Source organism: Camelus dromedarius, chromosome 7 (assembly GCF_036321535.1).
Source record: "Camelus dromedarius isolate mCamDro1 chromosome 7, mCamDro1.pat, whole genome shotgun sequence".
NCBI lineage: Eukaryota > Metazoa > Chordata > Mammalia > Artiodactyla > Camelidae > Camelus > Camelus dromedarius.
Genome location: NC_087442.1, coordinates 5,023,669 through 5,048,624, shown reverse-complemented (window position 1 = coordinate 5,048,624; position 24,956 = coordinate 5,023,669). Strand labels below are relative to the sequence as shown.

The 24,956-nt window shown below is 56.9% G+C and overlaps 2 protein-coding genes and 1 long non-coding RNA gene across 9 annotated transcripts in view; 2 read left to right on the top strand and 1 right to left on the bottom strand.

Moving 5' to 3' along the window:
* Window positions 1-1,351: 1,351 nt before the first annotated feature.
* On the top strand, window positions 1,352-9,077 carry CHPF2 (chondroitin polymerizing factor 2). 4 transcript variants are annotated; one of them, XM_031455702.2, is made up of 6 exons: window positions 1,352-1,456; window positions 1,870-3,124; window positions 3,572-4,136; window positions 4,818-5,000; window positions 5,726-8,017; window positions 8,262-9,077. In XM_031455702.2, exons 2-5 carry the CDS (start codon window positions 2,838-2,840, stop codon window positions 7,031-7,033), a joined length of 2,343 nt encoding a protein of 780 aa, XP_031311562.1. In that variant the 5' UTR covers window positions 1,352-1,456; window positions 1,870-2,837; the 3' UTR covers window positions 7,034-8,017; window positions 8,262-9,077. The 4 variants fall into 4 exon arrangements, with proteins under 4 accessions (XP_031311562.1, XP_031311563.1, XP_064343272.1 ...); XM_031455703.2 differs by lacking the exon at window positions 1,352-1,456 and adding an exon at window positions 1,509-1,527; XM_064487202.1 differs by lacking the exon at window positions 1,352-1,456 and having other exon boundaries at window positions 1,536-3,124; window positions 5,726-7,507; window positions 7,868-8,017.
* SMARCD3 (SWI/SNF related, matrix associated, actin dependent regulator of chromatin, subfamily d, member 3) overlaps window positions 7,284-24,956 on the bottom strand; it is a 31,503-nt gene continuing 13,830 nt past the window's right edge. Inside the window, exons 1-13 of one of the 4 annotated variants that reach the window (XM_031455705.2) lie at window positions 16,593-16,851; window positions 13,524-13,735; window positions 11,744-11,786; window positions 10,810-10,932; window positions 10,530-10,688; window positions 10,230-10,325; window positions 9,949-10,050; window positions 9,553-9,714; window positions 8,574-8,671; window positions 8,281-8,416; window positions 7,889-8,011; window positions 7,669-7,770; window positions 7,284-7,466 (exon numbers count right to left, since the gene is read on the bottom strand). In XM_031455705.2, the coding sequence (XP_031311565.1) occupies window positions 7,413-7,466; window positions 7,669-7,770; window positions 7,889-8,011; window positions 8,281-8,416; window positions 8,574-8,671; window positions 9,553-9,714; window positions 9,949-10,050; window positions 10,230-10,325; window positions 10,530-10,688; window positions 10,810-10,932; window positions 11,744-11,786; window positions 13,524-13,735; window positions 16,593-16,670 (1,488 nt within the window). In that variant the 5' untranslated portion in view covers window positions 16,671-16,851 and the 3' untranslated portion in view covers window positions 7,284-7,412. Of the gene's footprint in view, window positions 7,467-7,668; window positions 7,771-7,888; window positions 8,012-8,280; window positions 8,417-8,573; window positions 8,672-9,552; window positions 9,715-9,948; window positions 10,051-10,229; window positions 10,326-10,529; window positions 10,689-10,809; window positions 10,933-11,743; window positions 11,787-13,523; window positions 13,736-16,592; window positions 16,852-24,956 lie in introns of those variants that run through there. The other 3 variants (XM_031455707.2, XM_064487203.1, XM_031455708.2) reach the window with 3 other exon arrangements.
* LOC116154109 (uncharacterized) lies at window positions 19,947-22,448 on the top strand. Its single transcript, XR_010381536.1, has 2 exons — window positions 19,947-20,115; window positions 21,825-22,448. It is a non-coding gene; the product is annotated as an uncharacterized LOC116154109 (long non-coding RNA).

Genomic DNA, 24,956 nt, shown 5'->3' with positions numbered 1-24,956 from the left:
GTTCCCATTTAATAACAAACTTTTAAAATAACACCCAGTTTCCTTTTTTGAAGTAAAGTTCATAGACGACATAACCTAATTACACACACAAACTTTAAAAAAAATTAGTGTAACGATAATTGAAAGAAGAAAGAAAAGGAAATCCTTTATAATAAAAGAATAATGTTATTTCAGTATGCTAACATAGGGCCACCTTGAATGTGACAGTACAGATGCAGGCAGAACACCATTAATGACATGGCTGTCCACAATACAGTTTTCCAGAATGGTAACAAGTAAATTCCTGGCCAAAACCAAAATACAGTCTTCCTTCCATTTACGTGATAGTTATATTCCTTCAAAATTCAGCACATATTACAACCCTGAAAAATTACTTAATTTCTATGTATAAAAACACAGGCTCAAGGATCAGATGAGTATAAGCCCCCCCCAACATGAATGTTCAATAGGGCATTTGAAAGTTGTGTGGGACAGAATTCTTTCTAAGGTGATACTAACTTGCAATGTACAAGCATCCTTCGCTCCTCCCCTCAACCATTTGACAACAAAATTGCCCCTGTATTCTTCCAAATTGCCCCCTACAGGTGTGCCATCCTGAGTGGGAACCCACCATAGTTGTTTGAAGGCCCTGCCTGCCTTCCAGCCTCCCCTTGAGCTGTTTTCCCCTCACTCAGCAGGACTCAGCCCCTTTGGCCTTCCCGGTTCTCTAGGCCAATCAATCTCTTCCTCTTTCAGGGCCTTCAGTTCTCATTGTCTGGAAAACTCCTTTTCACTTTTTGTCTGGGTAATTTACTGAACCTTTGGATCTCAGCATTCCCAAATTCTCAATCTAATTTAATTCTTACTGTCACGTTTTTCCACCGTACTCTACTATTCTGCTATGGTACCTATGACAATTTGTGATTTCTACCTAAATTTATATATTTTTGTCAATGTGTGTTTAATGCCTCTCCCTCCACTCTCAGTTCCCTGGGCAGGGACCATACCCGTCATGTCTACCACTTGTTTTCCATGGTCTAGAACTTAGTAGGCAAGCAACAAACATTTCTGAAATAACTGAGTGCGTGATGGGGTTCGGAAGCCCATTGAGAGAAGTCGTCAAGGAGGCAGAAGCGCGCTCTTTGGGGGTGCGAGCATTTTTGTCTAGGGTACAAGGGAGCTGAGGTTGAAGATTTCGGTCACCTTCGGGGCCAGGCTGTGTGCACTCGAATTAGCACGTGCGGAACGCTGTTCTGGGGGTGCTGGTGGCTGGCGGGACCACCACGTCACCCCGCGGCAGGCACGCGGCGCAGACAGGGGGCGGGGCGGCCATAGAGAAGGCGGCGGCTGAGCGAGCGGCCGGATGCGGTCACCATAGAGACGGGGCCTGACAGCGAGCGGAAGAGGAAGGAGCCGGCTGGGCTGTGAGGTGGCAGCGGCTGCAGCGGCGGAGCCGGCGCCACGACCGGGCACTGGGGTCTGTTCCCCCTTTCCCGCCCTTCCCCACGCCAGGGGCGTCTGGGGCGCCGCTTCGGAGGACCGGAGCAGGTCCCAGCCCCACGCCCCCGCCCCCGCTCCCCGGGTCCGGGCTGGCCGCGGCGCCACGCCCCGGCCGCCCGTTATCTGCCCGCCGCGGCTCCCGGCCGGTCTGCAGGGGCCTCCCTCTGTGGGCCTCGGGGTGTCCCCCGTTGTCCTGCTCCCACTGACGCAGGCAGGGCTTTTTCCCCCACTGACGGGTCTGAGAACGGGGTCTTCGCCCTCCTCTCCTCGCCGGGACCTCCATTCCCGCCGCCCGAGTTTCCCTGCCCCTCTTGACAGCTCCATGACGCAGCCAGTTTTATTTCTGTTGTGAGACTGATGGCTAAAACTCGCTTTGGGCTTTCTTTCTAGGACTAGAATTGGTCTTTGATTGCTGAGAGGTAGACAGGGGTGCTGGGTTTGACAACGGCCGCACCCGAAGCCAGCCGAGCCTCTGTGTGCCTTCACAGGATCTGTGTGTCGTCGTTAGCTGCCTCTTGGGGTTTGGTTTCGGTACCTGGGGCCCTGGTAAAAGCAGACACCGAATCGCTCTTACACGGCCAGAGTTACTGTCATTTGCCTCTCGTCTCTTAGAGGATGGTAGGCAGCACCAGCCTCTCAGCAACTGGGATTCAGAGAAGACTGCCCTGCGAAATGGCTCTATCAGCCATTGTGCTCCTCTGAGAGGCTCTCAGTGCTGAGTCACCACATCCATCCACCTCATTTAGGTGGGCAGAGCTGTGCCCCAGGCCAGTGGCTCCTGACCACTCTTGACTAGGAGGAGGGGTTACTCTAGCCGAATGTTTCCTTAACTCTAGAATAGAGTAGGAAGGCCCTGACTCCGTCCCTGTGCCGGCCTTCAGCAGCCAGTCAGCAGCCCTTTCAGTAAACTGAGAAACGTGCCCCTAGACAGGCGCTCTTTGGAGTTGTGTTCGTCTAGCTGAGGGCTGTTGTTTTGATGGAGTCTGTGCTTTCCCCCAACCCTGTCTTTATTAGCGGCTGCTGTCTCTTGGCATAGATCCAGTCTACAGATGTATGGAGTCCTTTTTGGGTTAGGCTTGGCAGGATTGAGTTTTGTTTCCTCCCGTTTTTATTGGAAGACAGACCATAATCTCATTAGTGGGTTTAATTGATTCTAATATTTATTACCATTTGGACTGAGAGTCAGATCTTGCCCCTTGAAAACTGAAGACCAGGCAGATGTTTCCTGGGGATGTTGGGCCTGGAAGCAAACACGCCTTGTTCTTTTGTTGACCTCATTGACCCCAGGTTCCCTGGTTAAAACTGGCCTGGTACCCAGTAGCCCACTGATCAATCCTTGAGGCTGTGCCCTCCGGGGCATGCACTTGACAGGGCCCACCATCATGCGACTGAGCTCCCTTTTGGCTCTGCTGCGACCAGCACTGCCCCTCATCCTAGGACTGTCTCTGGGGTGCAGCCTGAGCCTCTTGAGGGTTTCCTGGACCCAGGGTGAGGGAGAAGATCCCTGTGTAGAGGCTGTGGGGGAACCAGGAGGGCCACAGAATCCAGACTCGAGAACTCGGCTCGACCAAAGTGATGAAGACTTCAAACCCCGGATTGTCCCCTACTACAGGGATCCCAACAAGCCCTATAAGAAGGTGCTCAGGTGAGAGCTATGTGTGTGCATAGTTCCCAGACCCCTGTTTAGCGTTGCACTAAATGCTTGCTTCTGCCTTCACTGGTATTCATTGTTGGCTACTTGGAGCATTCTTTGCATTATTATCTGTCATGGTTTGTTCAAATGTTTTCCTCTTCCTCAGGTCTGAGAAAGTCTCATCCACTGGTGTTAAATTAATGTTTGGATGCGCTTGCACAGGGCAGGAATTGGATCTAACCCATCTAATCCATCCTTGGTAGACCTCTCTCCAAATCAGTTCCAGTGTCAGCTACTCAGCAGATGCTCCCTCCGGTAGCTCATTAATGTTGATGAGGAGGTTTCTCCCTTCTCTTTTCTCAACTCCAACTCACTAATTCCTAGGGGGATGTATATGCTGGACAAGCTGGGTTCCTAAAGATTAGGGAGTTGACCTTTGGCACGCTGGTCTCTCCGCAGGACCCGGTACATCCAGACAGAGCTGGGCTCTCGTGAGCGGTTGCTGGTGGCTGTCCTGACCTCCCGGGCCACACTGTCCACTCTGGCTGTGGCTGTGAACCGCACGGTGGCCCACCACTTCCCTCGGTTACTCTACTTCACTGGGCAGCGAGGGGCCCGGACTCCTGCAGGGATGCAGGTGATATCTCATGGGGACGAGCGACCAGCCTGGCTCATGTCAGAGACCCTGCGCCATCTTCACACACACTTTGGGGCCGACTACGACTGGTTCTTCATCATGCAGGATGACACATATGTGCAGGCCCCCCGCCTGGCAGCCCTTGCTGGCCACCTCAGCATCAACCAGGACCTGTACTTGGGCCGGACAGAGGAGTTCATTGGTGCAGGAGAGCAGGCCCGGTACTGCCACGGTGGCTTTGGCTACTTGTTGTCCCGGAGTCTCCTGCTTCGACTGCGGCCACATCTTGATGGCTGCCGAGGAGACATTCTCAGTGCCCGTCCTGATGAGTGGCTTGGCCGCTGCCTCATTGATTCTCTGGGCATTGGCTGCGTCTCACAGCACCAGGTGACAGCCCTTTCAAGTTAATCCTGGTCCCCAACAAGTTAGGGGTGACTGAGTGATTGTTCTCCGGGCTGGGTGCTGCTGGCTCTTTCCCAGCAGCACCTTGGGGCTGTGTTTTCCTGTTCCCAGCCCCTGATCGCCCCTCTGGCTCTCCCTTGCTCCCCTCTGGCAGTCTTAGAACTCTGGGGCCATCAAAGGTGGCATCTTGCCAGGGACCCTCTGAGAAGTGAGAAATGTCCCCTACTGACCAGTCCCCCTCTCCTCTGGCCCCCTGCCCTCTGCCTCTTCCCTGATACAGGCACAGTTGTGAATGATCTGGGAATGTCCTAGAGAGCCACCCTGTTTGTTGGAGAAGAGGGGACGATCCCAGAGGGGGCCCATCCTCCCAGACCAGAGTATTGGGAGCATTTGCTGGCTCATGGCTTTTATTCCCTTGAGAAACAGTGGGGTTCTTTGCAGAGGGAATAGGGCATCCTTAGTTGCCTATTTAACTTACTCTTTTCCAAAATCCAGTGGTGAGAGTGAGGCCACGATTGAGGGGACACTGGAATGAGCTCCTGTCCCCCCCCCCCCCCAGTTCCACAGCACTGGCAGTAATAGGTGTGAATGCGAGGGGGGGTTAAAGGCGGTTGAGATGGGCACCCTTCCCTGTGGGGCATTGATTGGTATCCTTGGTCCCTCTAGGGGCAGCAGTATCGCTCATTTGAACTGGCCAAAAATAGGGACCCTGAGAAGGAGGGGAGCTCGGCTTTCCTGAATGCTTTTGCGGTGCACCCTGTCTCCGAGGGAACCCTCATGTACCGGCTCCACAAACGCTTCAGTGCCTTGGAGCTGGAGCGGGCGTACAGTGAAATAGAACAACTGCAGGTGAGCCAGGGGACCAGGGTTGGAGATGAGAGGGAGCTTCAGGGTCCAGGTGCACAGTGAGTGGAGAGGGAGGCTGAGCAAGGTAGAAAGAGGCTGACCATACCTAAATTTGAAACAACTCCAGGGAGAAGGGGCTCTTGGGGGTCTAGTTCAATCATACGACAATCAAAGCTCCTGGCATGACTTGCATGCACTTAAAAGGGCTTGCAGGTGAATTCTGAGGATCCGGGCTTGATAGAGCGTTTAGAATAGTTTTAACTTCTTTCCAGTAGAGTCTTTCCACCGAAGAGGCAAAAGCCCAGAAGTCCTTGAACTTCTAGCATTCTCTTTAAAAAGTCCAAAGGTAGAAGAATTGTCTAGTTGATTGTGGGGACTGTCAGGGGTGGAATACAGTTGAAAATAAAGGTCCCTTTATGAAGAGGATATGAGTACTTTGGGCATGGAAGAGAAAGGCTGCCGAGCTGTGTTTCAGGATGCTCTAACCTCCACGAAAGCACATTTCCCACCTCCTCCTTCTCACAGCAATTGTGTAAGGTGGGTATGATTCTTATGCCTTCTGCATCTTACAGGTAAAGAATGTAAAGTACAGGGAATTAAATGATAAGCCGACGGGCATCTCACTAAGTGTTGATGGAATCAGGACAGACCTCAGAACCCAGGACACCGGAGCTGGGTAGGGTGCTGACTACCTAGATGGCATTAACCGTGCGTCCCTCCCACCCTAGGCTCAGATCCGGAACCTGACTGCACTGACCCCAGAGGGGGAGGCAGGGCTGAGCTGGCCCATTGGGCTCCCTGCCCCTTTTACAGCGCACTCTCGTTTTGAGGTGCTGGGCTGGGACTACTTCACAGAGCAGCACACCTTCTCCTGCGCAGACGGGGCCCCCAAGTGCCCGCTGCAGGGGGCCAGCAGGGCAGACGTGGGTGACGCCGTGGAGACTGCTTTGGAGCAGCTGAATCGGCGTTATCAGCCCCGCCTGCGCTTCCAGAAGCAGCGGCTGCTCAATGGCTACCGGCGCTTCGATCCAGCGCGGGGCATGGAGTATACCCTGGACCTGCTGCTGGAGGCCGTGACACAGCGAGGGCACCGGCGGGCCCTGGCCCGCAGGGTCAGCCTGCTGCGGCCGCTGAGCCGGGTGGAAATCCTCCCTATGCCCTACGTCACTGAGGCCACCCGAGTGCAGCTGGTGCTGCCGCTGCTGGTGGCCGAAGCTGCTGCGGCCCCTGCCTTCCTCGAGGCCTTTGCAGCCAGTGTCCTGGAGCCACGAGAGCATGCGTTGCTCACCTTGTTGCTGGTCTATGGGCCTCGGGAAGGTGGCCGAGGGGCCCCAGACCCATTTCTTGGGGTGAAGGCAGCAGCGGCTGAGTTGGAACGACGGTACCCTGGGACGAGGCTGGCCTGGCTCGCCGTGCGAGCGGAGGCCCCTTCCCAGGTGCGGCTCATGGACGTGGTCTCTAAGAAGCACCCGGTGGACACGCTCTTCTTCCTCACCACCGTGTGGACCAGGCCCGGGCCCGAAGTCCTCAACCGCTGCCGCATGAATGCCATCTCTGGCTGGCAGGCCTTCTTCCCAGTCCATTTCCAGGAGTTCAACCCTGCCCTGGCACCACAGAGATCTCCCCCAGGGCCCCCGGGGGCTGGCCCTGACCCCCCGTCCCCTCCTGGAGGTGACCCTTCCCGGGCGGCTCCCGTAGGGGGCAGGTTTGACCGACAGGCTTCTGCAGAGGGCTGCTTCTACAATGCTGACTACCTGGCGGCCCGAGCCCGGCTGGCTGGTGAACTGGCAGGCCAGGAAGAGGAGGAAGCCCTGGAGGGGCTGGAGGTGATGGATGTTTTCCTCCGGTTCTCAGGGCTCCACCTTTTCCGGGCCGTGGAGCCAGGGCTGGTGCAGAAGTTCTCCCTGCGCGACTGCAGCCCTCGGCTCAGCGAGGAACTGTACCACCGCTGCCGCCTTAGCAACCTGGAGGGGCTGGGGGGCCGCGCCCAGCTCGCCATGGCTCTGTTTGAGCAGGAGCAGGCCAACAGCACCTAGCACAGCCCGGGGCCCTGCACCTCCACACATTTCCACCTCGGCCCTGTGAAGGCAAGGCAAGATGGATGGACAGATGGAGAGCTTATTGCTGTATTTTTTTTAATAAGAAAATGTTATTAAAAGTGTCTTCTGCCAGACTGTTTTTAGGTCTAGGGAAAATGTAGTGAGAAGACTCTGAAGAAGGGGGTGGGCGTTTCCCAGAGGGACCCAGTGCCCTTCCCTCCCCAGTCATCAGTGACCACACAGCTGCTATCGGACGAATGACCTTTAATCCAGTCCCCGCCTCACCCACCAGGCATCAGGAGTGGTGGCAGAGCCCCAGGTGACAGGGCAGGGGCCCAGAGGCCCATGGTGGCGGTGGCACTCATTCACAGGGCTCCTAGGTGTTACGCACGACCAGCGACTGCTCCAGCTCCTGCCTGCGCTGCTGGATCTGTAGAGAAACAGGAGCAGGAGCAGGGTTACGTGTTGCTGGTGAGTGACAGGACAGGCCCCCACCTGCCCTGGAGGAGCATCTGGGAGCAGGGAAGGCTCCCTTGTGGTGAAGGGGAGGGTGGAGTGGCTGGTGAGGCTGAGAAGGGAGGTTTCTACTGGAGTAAGTGGGGGAGGCTGGAGGTATCGGGGGCCCTCCACACCTTGCAGTAGAAGTAGCGGCTGACGGCTTCCTGGGACCAGGGCTGGTGGTAGAACTCGGCCCGGCGCTCCTCCTCAGGGTTGCCTGCCACATCTGTCATTACCTGGGAGGGAGCAGTGGGGTCAGCCCTGAGCCCAGAGCCCCTCCAGCCCCTGTGTACCACGTTCACGGTCTTCCCAATATGCTTGTCTTCCATCCAGTGCTCCCTGAGTCCCCTTCACCTTGAGGTCCCGGCTCTGGGAGCGGAGGAGGTCTTGGATGTAGCCTTTGGGGTCTCTGGAGAAGCTTAGCATGAAGTCCCTCTGGATCTTGAGCTGGTTTATGGACTCAATCGTCTCATGGATCTACAGGTAGAAAGACAGATCCTTTCACCTGGCAGTGCTGATGTGGGAGAGGAGGGGAGTGGGCAAGAGGTGGGAGGGGTTTGCTGCTGTTCCTTTGAAGAGCAGCCCCTCAAGCCCCCGAGGCCTCTGCAGTCCCAGGGAAGGGGGTGGGGGGGCCGAGCTCCAAGTAGCTCACCTCCCCTTCAGAGGCCCATGTTCTTGTCTGTTTTGTCTGTACTTTTGTCATTTGGGGGTTGATGTCCCACTCCAGCTCTGGGCTGTGGCCCCACCTTACTGTCCAGAGCACTGATCTCCTGCTGGTTGGCTGTGGACAGGAGGAAGCTGCTCATCTGTCCCTTCAGCGGCTCCTCCACCTCCACGTCAATGTCATAGCACGCTGTCTTCTTCTGGTCCGACGGGTCCACGCTGCCAGGGAAGTCCAGCCCTTGGTGTCTAGCTGCCCCGCCACAAGAGGCCAAGGGCCAGAAGCCACAGGGAGGGAGGGGCCTGGGGGTGGGAAGATGGGACAAGGAGGGCGGGACCACAATGATTCCCTGTTCTGAGGAGCAGGCTGGGGCCTCACCTGATAACGTGGTTGATGACAATTGGGTCAGGGGGCAAGAGCAGAGCTGTGAGGCGCTGGGGGATCTCAGAAAACTTCAGCCGCGGACAATCAAAAATCTGAAGTAGGAGAGAGAGATCACTGTTCTGTGCTTGAAAAGAGCATACTTTCCATTCTGAAAAGGCCACAAGAAGCCAGGAACAAGTCTAATTCCTCAGTGCCCGTGGGGCTGGGCGAGGGTGGCTGTGAGTAGTGGAGCGCTGACAAGGAGGTGGGTGGGCGCCACGCAGAGGTTGAGAGCACAGGCCCTGGGTCGGCTGGCCTGAGTATAAACCCTCCTTCCACCACTCTCTGTGCGACCCTGAGCAACTTGCTTAACATCTCAGGTCTCAGTTTCTTCCTCTAGAAAGGGGATGATAATAGGACCTATCTCACGGGGTTGCTGTGAAAATTGAATGAGTCGGCACATACGAAGTGCCTGGCACGTGGTAAGTGCTCAATAAACATTGACTCTGATTTTCACTACTCAGGTGTATCTGCTGTATTTCTTTAAAAGTTATTATTAATCATGGTCTCTGGTAGAGTTTTGTCAAGTCACTTCCACAGCAATTTGATTTTCCTAACTGCCCAGTGGATTAGATGGGACAGGTTTGTTATCACCGTATTGTATAGCTAAGGAATAAGGCTCAAGATAGCTAAGTAATTTACCTAAAGTCTGGACCCAGGACTAGAACCCAAGGATCTTAACTCCTAGTGCCAAGAATATGTTCCCAAAAGCTGTTGGCTCAGTAGGGTTCCAGGTCTAGTCTGGGGAGGCTGAAATGGATGGGCTGTGCACAGAGCTATGCCATGGTACAGCCTGGACTAGAACCCTGGTCTCTGGCTCCAAGACCATGAGTCTCTACCATTTCTGATACCAGGAATCACGGAGGGAGGGATGGGGTTACCTTAGTAACCAGTAATTCTGCCAGCTCCCCATGGGGTTCGGGAGGGAGGGTACCTGCTGGAAATACTTGTCCCCATTGATGTATTCCTTGTCGTGCGAGTCCTGCAGCCTGTTGGTCTTCACGTACTGCCACAGGGCCTGGACGATGGCTGAGCGGCTCTGTGTGTGCAACCCCAGCAGCCGGGCCAGGCGGGGGTCCAGTTTGAATTGAGGAGGCTGGGAAAATTAAATAGAGAGAGGAAAGAGCTCAGGGCCAGGAGGCTCGGGACTAGGGGAATGTGGTGGTTGGGTTCCTGGGAAACATGCTTCCGGAGAAGATGGGATAGGGAGGAGAATGGGGTGACTCACGATGTGCACCTTTGAGGCCGAGGCCCACCCTGTCTAGGAGGAAGGGAATGGGGGTGCGGAGGGCCTCCTGTGGTGTCTGGGGCGGGGTGGGGAGGCACGGACCTGGTAGTCCAGCATGAGGAGCAGCGTGCAGCGCACACTCAGGTCCCCTGGCCTCTTCACCTGGAACCCATCTGTCTCCTGTGTTGTGGGCGTCCGGTGCCACTGTCCAGGGGACAAGAGCTGGGTCACCTCACAGGCCCATCTGGGCTGGTGGGGCCTGGGGCTCTAGGGTGGTCCCTGAGCCAGATCTATGCAGCTGATAGGACTGAGGTCTAGGTTCTTCCAGGATTGTGGTCTGTGAAAGGGTAGCAATTCAAGGGCAGGAGGGGTTGGGGTCTTACCTCCACGAGGTGGTTGTCAGGTCCATAAAGGTCTTTGTCCAGCTCAATGACCAAACTCTTGAAGAAAGAAGAGAACTTCCGCTTCTGCTTGCTGGGCTGTGGGAGAGGAATGGACCGTGGGGGCAGAACAGGGACTGTGGGGGCAGGATGAGTTGGGAGTGGGTGGGGCTGGTTGGGTAGGGCAGCACAGTTAGAAGCAGGCCTCCACAGCAAAATGTCTCTCTAGACCACCCACCCCTGGCCAGGGCTGACTCCCTAACCCTAGTGAAATGTTCTGTCCTAATCTCAGCCCATACCCACCCCAGGACACCTGGAGAGACCTGGGCCAGGACGTACGTCATCCAGGAGCTTCCCCTCCACCCGCAGCTCCCAGGAGGCAATGCTGCCATCAGAATCCTCAGCATCGGGCTTCGCAGGGTTAAAAGTATTGGAGATATAAAGACGCAGCTTCCGCTTTTGCTGTAGAAATAAAGAGTGTAGTACAGAGCCAAGACTGTGTGCTCCCGCCCCCAGGACAACCCCGCTTCTCCATTCTGGGAGTAAGACTTAGTGTCCTTCTCCTGCCCCTAAACAAAGGCACCTTCATCGGCCTCTTCAGAGCCTCCTGGATGTCCACCCGCTTCCGCATGATGGTTTGATCCAGTTTTCTCTCAAACGCCAGGAGGTCCATGTAAGCCTGGGACTCTGGGACCAGCTCTCGGATCTGGAAGAGGAGGAGGAAGGCAGGGAACCAAGAACTCAGCCAGTCTTGCAGGTGGAATGTGTGTGTGCCATGGGGTCCCAGGGCACAAACAGTGTGGCAGGAGCTGGCTAGTTCAGGGTGCAGAACTTTGAGAGCTCGAAAGAGACTCTCCCCAGGACTCCACATCCAGCATTAAGGGCCTTGTTTGTAGGGATAAAACTGCTCCTGCTAGGGAGATTCATGCATTCCATCACTAGGGGAGGCCGGAGCAACCATGCAGCCCAGCAGGCACTAGGGCTTCACCTCCTCATCTTGTCCTTTCCCTTGTCACATGGCCTCTGGACTTCCCTTGGGTGTCTGCAAAGTGGCTAGGACCCTGAGGTCCCTGAGACATGGAAAGTTGCCACTTGCTCCAACTGATGTCTCAATCACGCTATCTCCGTACCCAGCTCAGCCTGGGTCCGCTTATGATGCCCGGGCCTTTGGCCAGCTTCTGTTCCCTCATTCCCCCTGCCAGCTGGTGATCCCCTAGCTCTTGTCCCCTCTTTGTCCCACGCCTTTACGTCTTCAGACCTCTGGAACTCAGTCTACTGCCCCCAGGCCCAGTATCCTACCCTGTATGGCTCCACTTCTTCCCTCCCCCCATCCCCTCCCTCTGGCCTGGGGAGCCTCACTTCTTAATTAGCTTTTTAAACAAAAAGTGAAAGTGACTGGGACGCTGGAGCTCTGCTCCTGGGGGGGGGGAGGTGGCCAGGGTGGTGGGGAGGGGGGAAGGAGGGCGGAGCAGCAAAGGGTGGGGGGTGGGCTGGGGGCTGCTGTGAAAGGCACTCACCCTTTGAGGGAGGATTTTGTCAGCCATCTTCCTCCTCTTGGCACTGTACATTTTTTAAAGAAAAAACCAGGTTACCATGGCGACAGATCTGGGAGTAACGAGGCCACCTGCTAAATTATCCCGACATCTCAGCCCGCCTGGCTGGGGTTCCCACAGCCCACTCGTCTGCCCAACCAAGGGGCTATGATGTGGTGTGTTGCACTGGCACTCTGTCCTCTCACGAGGAGCAGAGGTGACCCCGTCCTTTCTGTAGCCTGGGAGCCCCTTTCTGCTCCACCACATCCTCAGGGCCAGAGAAATTAGACTCTGAAGGGGCTAGGGGTAGGGGAGCTGCAGAAGCAAGCGTTTGAGGAAAGCTGGGAAGGGGAGAGGACAGAGGAAAGGGAAGAAGGATTCTGAGGATTTTCCTTTTCTGCTAAGCAGGGGTGCATGTTCAAGGAGGCCTGAGCTCAGAGGAAGGGGAGCAGCCCCGGTGCCTCATCCCTGGAGCAGGAAGTGATGGTGTGAAGCTGCTGAGGACTCGCACCCCTGCCCTGCCTGGGCTTGGAAGGCGACACTGGTGGGCAAGGAATGCTCATGCCCTTGGACCACTTGCCAACAGGGCCCAGGGACACACCCATAGGTATTCAGAGAGTGGGTATGGATGTTCTCCTGTGGGTGTGGCAGTGGGCTGGACCTGGGGTGGCAACTGAGACTTGGACTCTTCTTGATCCACTAGCCGCTTCTGACTCCCAAAAGCACCCCAGAAAATCCTTGGCGGGTAGAAATTAGGACCCATCCTAGAGGATGGCTGCATACTGCCCCCGTGTGGTGTTCTCAACCACTGCCCCCTACCTGCCCAAAAATCTATTCTAAGGCTAGGCAAGCAGTTTTCTGAAAGGTCTGATTTGTTTTGAACCAATTATCTATGTGAAATTTTCCATTTATACAATGTAAATCAGAGACTTTTTTTTTTACTGTATTAAAAGAATGACTCACTGCGAAACAATTCATTGTGGGATTCCTATAAATGGTAAATTTCCCTTGATATGTAAAAAATATTTAATAATGAGCTAAAATCCATATTGCACCTTTTATAGGACTCCATCTGGTGTGCAAAGGGAAGCATGTGTGTTTGGCTAAATAGTGAAACCCAAAGAGATATCTCTCTTGCCAGGCACCAGCATGGGCTTTTGGGGTGCCACCAGCTGGCTCAGACAAGGAAATCGGCTGGCCCCTGGTGGTTTGGGGGCAGACCTGGTCCAGAGGACAGACTGTGGCAGCTCTTCAAGCTTTGAGTGCCTAAGAATCACCTGAGAGCACAACGGGGCAGAAATTGCCCACCCACAGGGCAAATTCCCAGGCTCCACCCACCTGGCCAGAGATTCAGATTTAGAAGATCTGGAGTGGGGCTTTTAAACAGTCAAGCCAGGGGATTCCGAGGAAGGCACACTGGACAACCACGCTTTAAGAAACACAGCCTCTAAAGCTCTGCTCTCTGTCCTAATGTCAGCCCTGCCTCCACCCCAAAGACTGAAGCATCACCCAAACCTGGGGACAAGGGGTGGAGAGAGGGACAGAGCAGGTGGCGAGGAGAAGGGCGCGACGGCCGCAGCCTGTCTCTACGGTGGGCACACAAAGGAACCAGACCAGTGCCCCCTCAGCCCCCCTCCCCAGAGGGTATCCCACCCAAGACGACTCGTTCCCTGATGATCATTCTCCCTTCTTCCAATCCCGCTCGTCGCCCACCCCGTCCCTGCGGGTCCTGCGGTCCGCCCCCTCCGAGCTGGGCCCCACTTACCTGCGGCTCCGCGCGGGGGCGGTGGGCACCGGCTGGCCCTGGCTCTGGGCCTGGCTCTGGCCGGGCGGGGGCGCTGCTCGCTTGCGGGCGGGCTCCATGCCCGCGGGGGCCAGGCCGGGTCGCACGGCGGGGCTGCCCATGTACGGGGAGCCCGGGGGGCCCATGGGCGCCCCCTGGTGGGGCATCCGGGCTCCAGACGGCATCCCGGGGCGCTGGGGAGGCGGGGGTGAAGCAGAAAGAGGCGCCCGCCGGTCGCACCAGGGCCCCGGCTCCAGGCGCGGTGAGCTGCGTCTCCCGCACCCCAAGCCCCCGGACCCGTGACCCTGATGCCGACGGCGTGAGCGAGGGGTGGGAGGGGCAGGGGCGCCGGAACCGCGCGGCTTTGGCGGAGGGGGCTTTGCGTCTCGCTGCAGGAAGCTAACTGAAGCCAGGCAACTGCACAGGGCATTGCCAGCCTCGGATTTGCGGAAGGTGCCGCGAAAATGAATATTAATGGCGCCTTTCAACCTTTTCAAAGGATGTTCACATCCACACGCTCTTCAGCAAGACAGACTGAGCGGGTCCTTCCATCCCCACTTGACAGATGAGGCAACCGCGGCTCAAGGAGAAAAGCAACCTAGCCAAGGTCATGCAGCAACTCCTGGTGAAGGCAGCACTGAGCGGCTGTTTCCTGAGGGGACAGGGTCTTTGCTCTCTGCTGCTTCATTTCGTTTAGGGGCTGAGCTCCCTGCTGGGACTTCTGCCGCCCCTCTTTCCATTCCCTGCTTCCCAGTCCATTTCCTGGGCTGTCCTGCCCTTGCACTTACCCTTTCCATCTCAACCCACTCTTCTCCCTGGGCCCCTGCTTTTGATCTCTCAGCTCCAATCCTCACCCCCTTCCTCTGATTCCAATACTCCCCAGGCAGGGGCTTTGCTGACTTGGCCAACCCCCACAATTTGCTCCCAAGGTGAAGGCTGGATGTGGGGCTGGAGGCCACCTGAGAGGCTGAGGTCAGACTTCACCAGGATTCTGTGATGGTGTCAGGGGAGCTCCACTGGAGGTGGGCTGTTCAGAGGGCTTGGGTAGCTCAAAAGCAGCAGCATTTCCTCTTATTAAGGGGAGCATTTCATCTCTCCCTTTTTGTCCTCCTGGATTACCAGAGATGGTCGCATCCTCCAGACCGCCTCACTTCCCACCCCACCCCAGTGAGGTCAGAAGTCAGGGCTCAAAGAGGGCCCAGGAGAGGGAGATGAGGTAGGTGATTCCCTCACCACTACTGGGGTGCTCAGATGGGAGGTAGATGACGTCAAATTCATCCAGTGAAGTATCCCACAGACTTTAAAACCCCACCTGTCCAGATTCCAGAAGAGGGGCTGGGGAGGGCCAGAGGGGCTGTAAAGTGGAGGCTGGGTGGATGTCTCCCTGGGACAAGGAGAGCAGGAAGGAGATTAGGGAGTGAGGGTTGCAGACCCTGTGCCCCTGTTACCATTTAAGTACGACTCACTTCAACCCCAGGAGTGCAGCTGCTCCCAGGAACAAGGAGGAGCCCTAACCCCGAGCTTGGTGAATTCCTTCTAACTGCCAACTCTCCCTCATGCCCTGCACTGTGTCTAACCCTAACCCCCAGCCAGCCAGCTGTCTCCGCCCATCGCCTCCACAGTGAAACCTGCCTGTCCTGTGTCTGCCTCCCCCGCCCCACCTGACCCTGTCACTCACACCTCCAGGGTGGTGGCCCAGAATAGAGCCCCAGCTGGCCATTCCCCACCAGCACAAATGGGGTACTGGGAGTGGGGCATTGGGGCTCACAGCCACCCAAGAACTGAAGCTCTAAGTTGGCCAAATAAAAAATCCGCATGTATAGCCCCTCTTCTTCCTAGATGGGCCTTTTCAAAGGGACTCCCCAAGCAGCAAGGTTAGGACTGGTCACTAGGCTGACCGACATGGGGACCACTTGGAAGTTAGCCCAGAGATCCTTGGGGGCTGGAGGACAGGCTACCTCAGGGAAGCCCCTTTCCCCATCAGCTGTTCTACCATTTCACAAGGCCAGTGGTACTCACTGATCTGTTGAATAGGCCCTGAGAGGGAAGCTTCCAAAGCCTCAGAGAACTATGCCAGCTACCAGGGTTCAGTGACCCCCAAGAAGGGCCAAGATTCTAGGGACTCTGGCCTCCCTGACTGAGAACGTGCCTTCCTCAGGGGTCGCAACCAAATTTGGCCATAGTAAACCTGACTGTTTGCTTTATACCACCAGCACCCAGCCCAAGTCCTGGAGCCCCTGCCTCTCCCATTCCACTGTCCTCCACAGCCCTTCCAACCTGATTCCATTCCCTCAGGTCCCCTGGGCTCCCTGAGGCTCCATGTGGGCCTTCTTGTGGCCGGATGGTGCTGCCCTGTCCCTTGGTCTCTAGGCCTCACATCTTTGACTCCAGCCCTTCCTTCACACCTTTGCAGCATTAAGGACATCAGCTTCTGGTGGCTGAGTCAGCCAAGGGATCCTCAGACCCCTTAACTTGGGGTCTGCCCCTAAAGAGGGCCCCTCTCTGGCCCTGAAGGCAGAGGCCATCAGCGAAGCCCCAGAGCCCTCCTGCTGGGATGCAGAGGTTGTTCAGACAGAGAGCTTCCCGCTCACAGGGACTCCAGGGTCACCTGCTCCTTGCTCCTGAGACACAGAGAGTCACTATCCCAGCGGATGAACAGTCAGCCCAGCCCAGCGATGCCATGTCCCCCACCCCCACCCCCAGGGCAGGGGTAACACCTGGGCCCACAAGGAAAAGAACAGAAGACAACACGTCTGGTACGGGGGGAACCCCCACTTGGCGGGGTACAATCCCCAAGTCCCACCCCCAGCCCCTGACAAGAACCCATGCAAACGCCTCCCTTCCCCGCCCGGGCACCCATCCCCGGCCAGCCGCCTGACGACGTGTTCGGGTGCCAGGGCGCCGGCACAGTCCCAGGGCTGGGCCGCGGGCCGTGGCGCCCCTGCTAGAGGAGTGGGAGAGCGGGAGCCCCCTCTCGGCCCCTCCCGATCATCCCTCCATTCAGCCCGAGCCAGCTCGCTCACCCTCCCCCGCTAACTTTCCCCCACTCACCACCCCATGGACCAGAAACTCAAAAAGTTTGCTTTTCGTGGCTTTGCGCGCCCCTCCGGCAACTTCGTCCGCGGCCATCGGGGTGGGCTCAGCGGCTCCTCTCACTCTCTCTCTCTCTTCCTCTTTCTTTCCCTTTTCTGCCTTTTTTTTTCCTCCAACTCTCCCCTCTGAGTCCTGCTGGGCTCTCTCACACTTCTACTCGAGCGGAGTGGGGAGGGGGCCCCTTCAGGGCTGCCCTGACGGCCCACGGCCCACGCCGCCGCCGCCCGCCCGCCGCCGCCGCCGCCGCCGCCGCCGCGGCTGCCGCATTCCTGCACTGATAAGACAGAAATAGTCCGGCGGCCCGGGGTCTGCCTGTTGACTCGGCGGGGACAGAAAAGCCTGCCTTTCCAAGCCTCGCTGGCCAAACAGCGCAGATAAGCGGCGAGGCACGCCGGCGAGCCCGGCTCCCGGGCACTGGGCAGCGGCACTGCAGCCGGAGGCCGCCCGAGGGCCGCGGGGAGGCGGCGCGGGAGGGGACGCGAGGGGAGGCGGCGGGGGGCTCGCCGGCCACCCGGCCTCTCGCCACAAATAGTTTCTCGGTTAGGGAATTCGCCGGCAGGGCCAGGCAAGGAACAGTCAGTTCCAACTTTGCCCCCAAGTGGCTCCTGCTGCATTTCTGAGGCCCTTTCCCCAGAGACCTGGCAGGCCAAGTAGGGAAACATTCGCTGGAAGGAATCCGGGGGGGAGCCGGAGCCCGGAGGAGGCCTTTCTCCTGCACTGGGGCAGCAGTGGTGGGTGTGCCCCGGGAGGCGGTGTCCCCCTGCGTCCACAGATGTGTGCGCCCTTGTCTCACCCGCCGTGTGTGTCTGCACCCTTGTGTGGGCACGGCTCGGTGGCTGTGGGTGTGGATGTTTATGTGCGTGCACAGACAAATGCCTTCTCTGTGTGCCTCCCTCCACGAGAGCCTCTAATGCGCGCGCGCGCGTGCGGGTGCGTGTGTGGCAGGACACCGTCTGTGTCGTCCAGCTCTGTGCGAGTCTATTTCGGGGTATGTGAGTCTTTGTCTCTATGTGAGAAAGTGAGGGCAATAGGGGAAGTATTTCCGAAAGAGGGAGGTGGATCGGGCTCATGAGAACAGGAAGAGAACGTGTGGGAGAAGGCAAGGAGCTGGGTGGACGGATGAGTGGAGAGAGGCAAGCAGGACCTGACCGCTTTGGAATGGGGTGTGGGGTGGGGGTAGGGGACCCAGAGGAGCTGGGGCGCTGAGTATGGTAGGGCCATACCTCAAGACCTCAGAGAAAGAAGGGATAGGGGTGGGGCTATGAGGGAGCCCCAGAAGGGGTGGTGATGAGGGAGCTGGCTGGGTGAAGGAGGGACAGGAAACAGGAGGGGCAAATCCTGAGATTCCCCAGGCTGGAAGCCCTGGCCCCTCCCATGCACCGGAGGCCACACCCCTCTCTCCTCCTTCAGGAGGAAGAGCCCCGGGGCTTCGGCACTACCCAGGGTCAAGTTTATAGTCCTCCTGGGGCTGCACTGTCAGTTTCCAGGTGCGGGTGGGGCAATGCCTGGGGGAATTTGTTGGAAATTTTATTTGAAGTTAGATACTGAAGACCCAGCATTACACTGGCGGGTCCTGACCCTCAACCCTTCAGAATGGGAGTGTTCTGGCATGGGAGTCTTTTGCCTGCAGTCTGATTTCCTTGGGCCTTCTTGTGCTTCTGGCTGTCACTGTCCACTTAAGTGCCCACTGTCAAGCCCCTGAAAGGCCAGAGAGGGCATGTGGTCCAGGATGCCCCTCACCTACCACCAGCTTAGTAGGGGAACTAGAGATCCCCTTCCTACCAAATCTCTACCTGGGCTTACCCCTTGACCCACGCACGCAGAGACTGGGCCCTGGTCGGGTGGGAATGGGTGGGTGTTTGCCACAGGCCATGAAGGTGGCTGCTGGTAATCTGGGGAGGTGATCTCTCCAATTCGTCTGCTAACCTCCAAACCCCTCACTCTTTCCCATTTCTAAGCCTCTGTTCCCACTCTTCTTTTGCCTGGAATCCCTCTGCTGCTCCCCTGCCTGTCCCTATCACAATTACTCTTTAAAGAGCTCAGGTCCCTCCTCCTCCAGCAAGACTTCCCTGGTCCCACACCTGTGCACAGATCTTTGTGTTCTCTTGAATGTCCATTGCCATCTACCTTGGGCCATGAACTGACACTTTACTAATGTCTCATGTGTCCTACATTTCATCTGTGTTAGGTTTGCTGCAGCCCCCTGAAGTCTGGGGTGGGTCTTAAGTCCCACTCTCCCCCTATGCCTGCACATAGGCACTGGCCATGACCAATGCCTTGCAACTGCCCAAAGCTCAGTAGGCCAGTGGACAGAGCTCATACTCTGCCACTTACCTGAAGGTGTGAGTCACCATGGGCACCCCTCCTATGGATGCTTCTAGCATGGACATGCTAAACCACAGGCTGTGGAGGTTCTGGGGGCCTGGAGCAAGGGCAGGTACCTCTAGGTTTTATGTAAAGCTCAGAGATCTCAACTCTTGGAGAGGCCTTTTGGGAAAAGACAACAGTAGAGGAGGTGGAAGGGCCCAGTGGGAACACCCAGCATTTGTGAGGGGACTGGTCTTGGTGGTGGAGGAGATTGCAGGAGGTGGTTAGGCCAAGGGTTCTGGTGGTCCCCAGGTGAGTATCACTCAGGTTCATAGATAATACCCTCCTGGGCCACCCCAGGCCCAGGGCCACCCCCTGCAGTCCCCTCTCCCAGAGGCACCTTACACAGGCACAGACAGATACATAGTGCATACATGTCTCCCAGGCACATACACCAATGCAAACGCCAGAGGGACAAGGAGCTACGTGGATTTGCACACACAGGCACAACCTGACCACCTCCTCATCCCTCTCACAAGGCCCCTGCCAGCAGACACATTTGCATGCAGGTTTTACACGGGCGACCCTAGGTGTGCAGACACCGGGGAGCCTTCAGACCAGAAAGCAGAGGCGCCAGTGTGAGTCCTGGGCAAGACTCACATCTCACAAAGGCCAGGATCCCTAACGGCTCAGCCCCAGAACGGCGCTCAGCAGTGCCACGCCGCCGGCTCCTGCCGGGTGGGAAGGAAGCCAGGGGAAAGCCCCGAGTCCAGCGGGCAGGGGGCCTTCCTCCTGGCCTGACTGGGCCCTGAACCCTGGCGGACCGGCCCAGGCCGCGCTCCGGGCAGGCCGTGCGCGTGTCCGGGCAGAGGGCGGCCGCCCGGAGCCGGAGTCCCCCCTGCCGTCCCCCCATCTCTCCTTCCCTCGCCGAAGCACCACCAGCACCAAATGGCAAAGCGCCTCTCCCCGCGCAGGGAGAGATGCGCCGCGACCGGCGGGACGGGCTCGGCGGCCCCCCTCAGCCGCGCCCGAGCGGGCGGCGGCCGGGCGCTGGGGGCACGTCCCGGCCCGCGGCCGCCCTCCCTCGCCCTCGCCCGCCCGGGAACCCGGCAGCGGCGGGAGCCGGGTCGGAGCCGGCCAGGGCATGCGCACTACGGCCTCCCTCCCTGTGAAGGTCAGCCCAGGGCCTAGCTGCAGGACTCAAAGGCGGCGGGGGGAGGAGGAGGAGGGAGGAGGGATGCAGAGGAGACTTAACTCCTTCCCTGCGGGAAGATGGCCATCGAGGCTGGGCCCGGAACCCGGAGTCCCACCCTCCCGCCTTCGCCTTCGGTGGAGGTCCCGTGGCGGAGACCCAGATGGGGTGCGGGGGGAGGAGGGAGAAGAGGGAGGGAGAATGGAAGAAGGAGGCTAGGAGAGGAGGGAAGCCGAGAAGGGGAAAGGGAGGCAGGGAGGGAGGAACAAAGGAAACCAGACTGAAGAGAGAGACCTCTTTCTGCTGCCCCCTTCCCCCTATATCCCCAACAATAATGCTTTCCTTAGTGGAATGAAATTACCATTAAGGATTGGGGCACATGCGTGTAAGTGTGTGAATGTGTGTGTGTGAGAGAGACAGAGAGTGAGAGAGTGAGAGAGTGACAGAGAGACAGAGAGAGAGGGAGAGAATGAAGTGAGACCGCCCGGAGCTTTCAGGCTGAGGACTCCGGATTCTAGCCCATCCCTACACCCAGTCCCCACTTTCCCCTCTGGTCACGAAACCCCAGGGCATGCCAGGGGGCCCAGAGGCAGCTGTGACCCAGCCTACCTGCCTGGCTCAAGTCCTAATCCCCCAGAGAACCCTGGTTAGATCTTGGGGCCAGGCCCAGTCCCCAGAGATGGGTGAAGGGGAGTCTGCACCTTAAGCCCCACCTCTAGCATGGGGTGTCCTCCAGCCAGCAGATAGGACGTTGGCAGACCAGACCAGCGGCATGGTGGCACAGCCCTCCCCCTCCTCCTGGGAACCCCCACTGCTCTTTCCAGGCCAGAGCAGTACTGGATATCTCCCTCTTTGTGCAAGAATGTTTCTGCACCCAGGACATCCTCTGCTGCTATCAAGGGAGCTGTCTGTCTATGTGTGACTTCATCTTTCTGTGTCAGTTTTGCAAACACACCCAAGAGACACAAAATGGATAGAAAGAAGCAAGAAAAAGAAAGAAAGAAAAAATTGGATGCCAAAATCATTGTGTGACCTTGGGCAAGTCACTGTACCTCCCTGCCCCTCAGGCAGTGAAGATCCGGGTCTCTGGGGCCCAGAGGGAAGGCCCATTTTGGATTCATAGCCGGTGTTCTCTCACTCCTCTCATGGCCACCATTAATCAGGTGCTCTCTAGTAGCAGTCCGTGCCAACAGCTTGTGGTGCTGTGCACAAAACGAGCCACATTGGTGAGGATGGGCTCCATCTGTGGGGTGGTGTTTATAGGGGATCCTGCCCCAGTGCGCTCCCACAGCCTAGGTGGGGTTCAACACAGGGTATGGCTCTGCCTGGGGGCGGGGCGGCAGGTAGGGGTCCCACAGAATCATCTTTGCTCCCTATCCATCTTCCCCTGGACCAACACCGGCCTGTCTGGCTAGACTCAAAAGCAAAAGCAAGAGAGATCCGTGGCCTCAGGACTGTCAAGACTCCAAGTAGAAGCGAGCCTCTCCCTTTTTTCCTCCGGGGGCGTAAGTGCCTACCTCACTCCACCAGGCTGGGGAAACTCGCCCGTGTCCCCCAGCACCCCCTGTCTGGCTGCAGCCATCCCTCTTGCCCTGCTTATGCCCCGAAGCTCCCAGACCCTAGCCACCCTCTTTCTTGGCAGACAGGAGCCCCATCCCAGCAGTTCTGATTCTCTCCTCTTTTCCCCACAGTTCAGTGCTCCCTCCTGACCAGTGCCAGGATAACCTCCTGTGGCCAACATCCCACCCGCCACCCCAGGAAGCTTCTGAGGCATCAGCTACTGCTCTGACCAGGTGGTCAGAGGGATTTCTGCGAACCACTACATTTTGAGGTCAGGGATGTCAACTGCGTGAGGAAAACTGAATTTTAAAAATCCATCTACATTTCCTTAAATAATTTTGGGGGGAAATTAAGCCACATGGCAGAGGGAAGTCAGATGTATAGATAAAACAGCCATGGAAACAACACGTCGGCCTGGTCTCCCAGATGTCCGCAGCTCTATTAGGAGGCAGGGCTGAGTCCTGCTCATAGGATCTGAAAGGGCACTTTCTACTGCATCGACAGGACCCACAGGAGCTCTGCCCCTCCCCTCCTAGCTTGCTGCCTCTCCGCCCTGGGGGCCCCTGCCTTGCTGCCATCATGCTGTTCACCCCAACTCAACTGAGTCAGACGCCAAGGAACACTAGGACTCCCCTCAACTCGTGCGTGCACTGTCGGCTCCGCAAAGCCCTGTACTTCCCTCTTCTGCTGCCGTCTCCCACCACCCTGGCCCTTCTCTGTGTGGTCTGGCATAAGTAAAATTCCCCGGACAGTCATTTCTGTGAATATCCCTTTTGTCTTCCTGTGACAGAAGCTGGGCTCCCCCCTGAGGGACCGCTCCCCTGAAACCCTCCATGCGGTGGCAGTACTTTCCCCAGAGCCCTCCTGCTACTGGCCTCGAGGCGGGGTAGGGACCCTCCTCGCCCCTGGCTGCTGCTTCCAGACCCCTGGCTTTGCATCTTAGCCCCACATAGGGCGTATTCTTTTCTGGAGCATTCTAGCTCCTGGCTCACAGTCACTCCCTCTTGCGTGACCCCTATCCTCTTCCTGCTGCTTTTCTAGACGCTCATGGACAGTCCTTCCCACACCTCAGGTCTCTTGGTTCCTTGGCCACCTCTCCTCCAGCCATCCTCCACCCTCCCTCAGTCACTCACGCCAGGGCCACCTCTTGGACTCTGTCGTTCTAGCAATAGCAGCCCCACCCTTTAGTCTTAAGCACCACACTCTCAGACCCCCATCTGCTTTCTGTCCAGCTCCCTGACCCCCCCCAAAGCTTGGACGCCACTGGAACCACTGGTCCATTTCTCTGACTCGCACCCCTCATCATAACCACACCCCCTTACACACACTCTTTAAAATGTTTAGTCATGGTAAAATAAACATAACAAAATTTACCATTTTAACCTTCCTCGAATAGACTCTTGACTTTCTTACTTAAGAGTTGGATCCAGCTTCACCAACTCCTCCCCTGCACCCCAGGACTTGAATGTGGCTGGGGAGACACACAACAGCCCCAACCTGGTCTCACTGTCATTTCTGGAGCTCGGACTTCAACTGGCCTCATCCTGCCCCCTGTCCCACTCTTCCCCTAGACCACTCACATCCTTTCCCGTCCCCACTCCCCCACATGAGTTTTCTACATCTTCTCCCTCCTCCAACCTCCAGCTCCTCCTCCCCTCTCCTCATTCCCACTGATGCCCTTGCTTGTCACCTCCCTGAGAAAGCAGGTGCTGCTGAAGAACTTCCAGATATTCCCACTACATCCTCCCGCTTCCCAGCAACTCTCTCCCCCGGTTCCTACAGCTGTGTTCTCTGTGCTCCAATCTAAAGCTGGCCATCCCCTTGTGTATGAGCTCCGTCCCCTCTCACACACTTGAGGGCATCGCTCCAGCAGTTCTGTCCCGCACCATCAAATTAGCAGCTTTCCTCTCTCCACGGGATTACCCCCATCAGCATGACACATTCTCTCTCTGAAAAACACTCACATAACCTGCTTATCCCATTGGTTACTACCCAGTTGCAACAAAATTTCTCTAAAGAGTTGTCTAGGTTTGCTGTCTCAGTTCTCCCTGAATTCCCAGCCCTCCAGGCGCTACTCAGGCATCAGCCTGCTTCCCCAGCTGCAGCATCCAGCACGGTTGATCACTCGCTCCTCTCTTAAATACTCTCTTCCCTTGGATCATAGGACACTTCCCTCTCCTGGTTTTCCCCTTGCATTCCTGGCTGCCCCTTCGCAGTCTCCTGGGCTGTCCAGTCCTCCCTCCCTCTCAGGGTGGGGTGCCTCAGTGCCAGTCTTTGGTCCTCTACACTGCTCTGTAATCATTCCTTGGAGATCTCACCCATCATCCAAACTCAGAGTTCTATTCTTTTTAAAACTTTTAAATTTATTATTATTTTTAATGGGGGTACTGAGGATTGAAACCAGGACCTCGTGCATGCTAAGTATGTGCTCTACCACTGCTATACCCTCCCCCTGCCCCAAACTCAGAGTTTTAAATACCATCTATATGTTGACAATTCCCAAAGTTTTCCTCCAGCCCAGGCTTCTCTCCCAGTCCTTAGACTCATGTGTCCAGCTGTCCATTCCCCCTGGACCTTTACTAGATACGCCCATGATGAACCTCTCACTCTTCTACGTCAAACTCAGCTCTCTGCCCATAGTCCTCACCCTCCTTCCAGCTGCTCAGGCCCATGACCTTGGCACCATCCTGGAATCCTGTCTTTTTTTCACATCCCACATCCAATCAGAAAGCAAGTCCTGCTGGCTCTGGATCCAGAATCCAACCCCTTCTCACCTCTCCCCTGCCACCACCCTGGTCCAATCCATGAATAATGAAGAGCTTGCTTCCTACCTGGCGCCCAACAGTTTATTCTCAACACGCAACCAGAGTGTTCCTTTAAGAAAGGGAGTCAGATCGTGTCACTTCTGCTCAAAACTCACCCAAGACCCCCCCATCTCATTCTGAGTAAGGGTCAGGTCCTGCCAGTCCCAGGACCCAGTCCCATTGCCACATCCTGCTCCCTCTGGTCCTACCTCCTGCATCTCCATCACTCCTTTCTCTGCCCCAGTCTCTGGCCTTCTCGTGGTCCTTCAGAAACTCCAGGCACTTGGCAGCCTTGGGGTTCTGAGCCTGCTGTTCCCTCAGCCAGGCACGCTCTTCCTCCAGCTAATGCTGTCACCTCCCTGAAGTCTTTGATCAAATGTCCCCTTCTCAATGGGGCACTATCTGTCCGCCCTATTAGAAGCCACCACCTCCCCCTCCCCTGCACGCTCCTTATCTCTT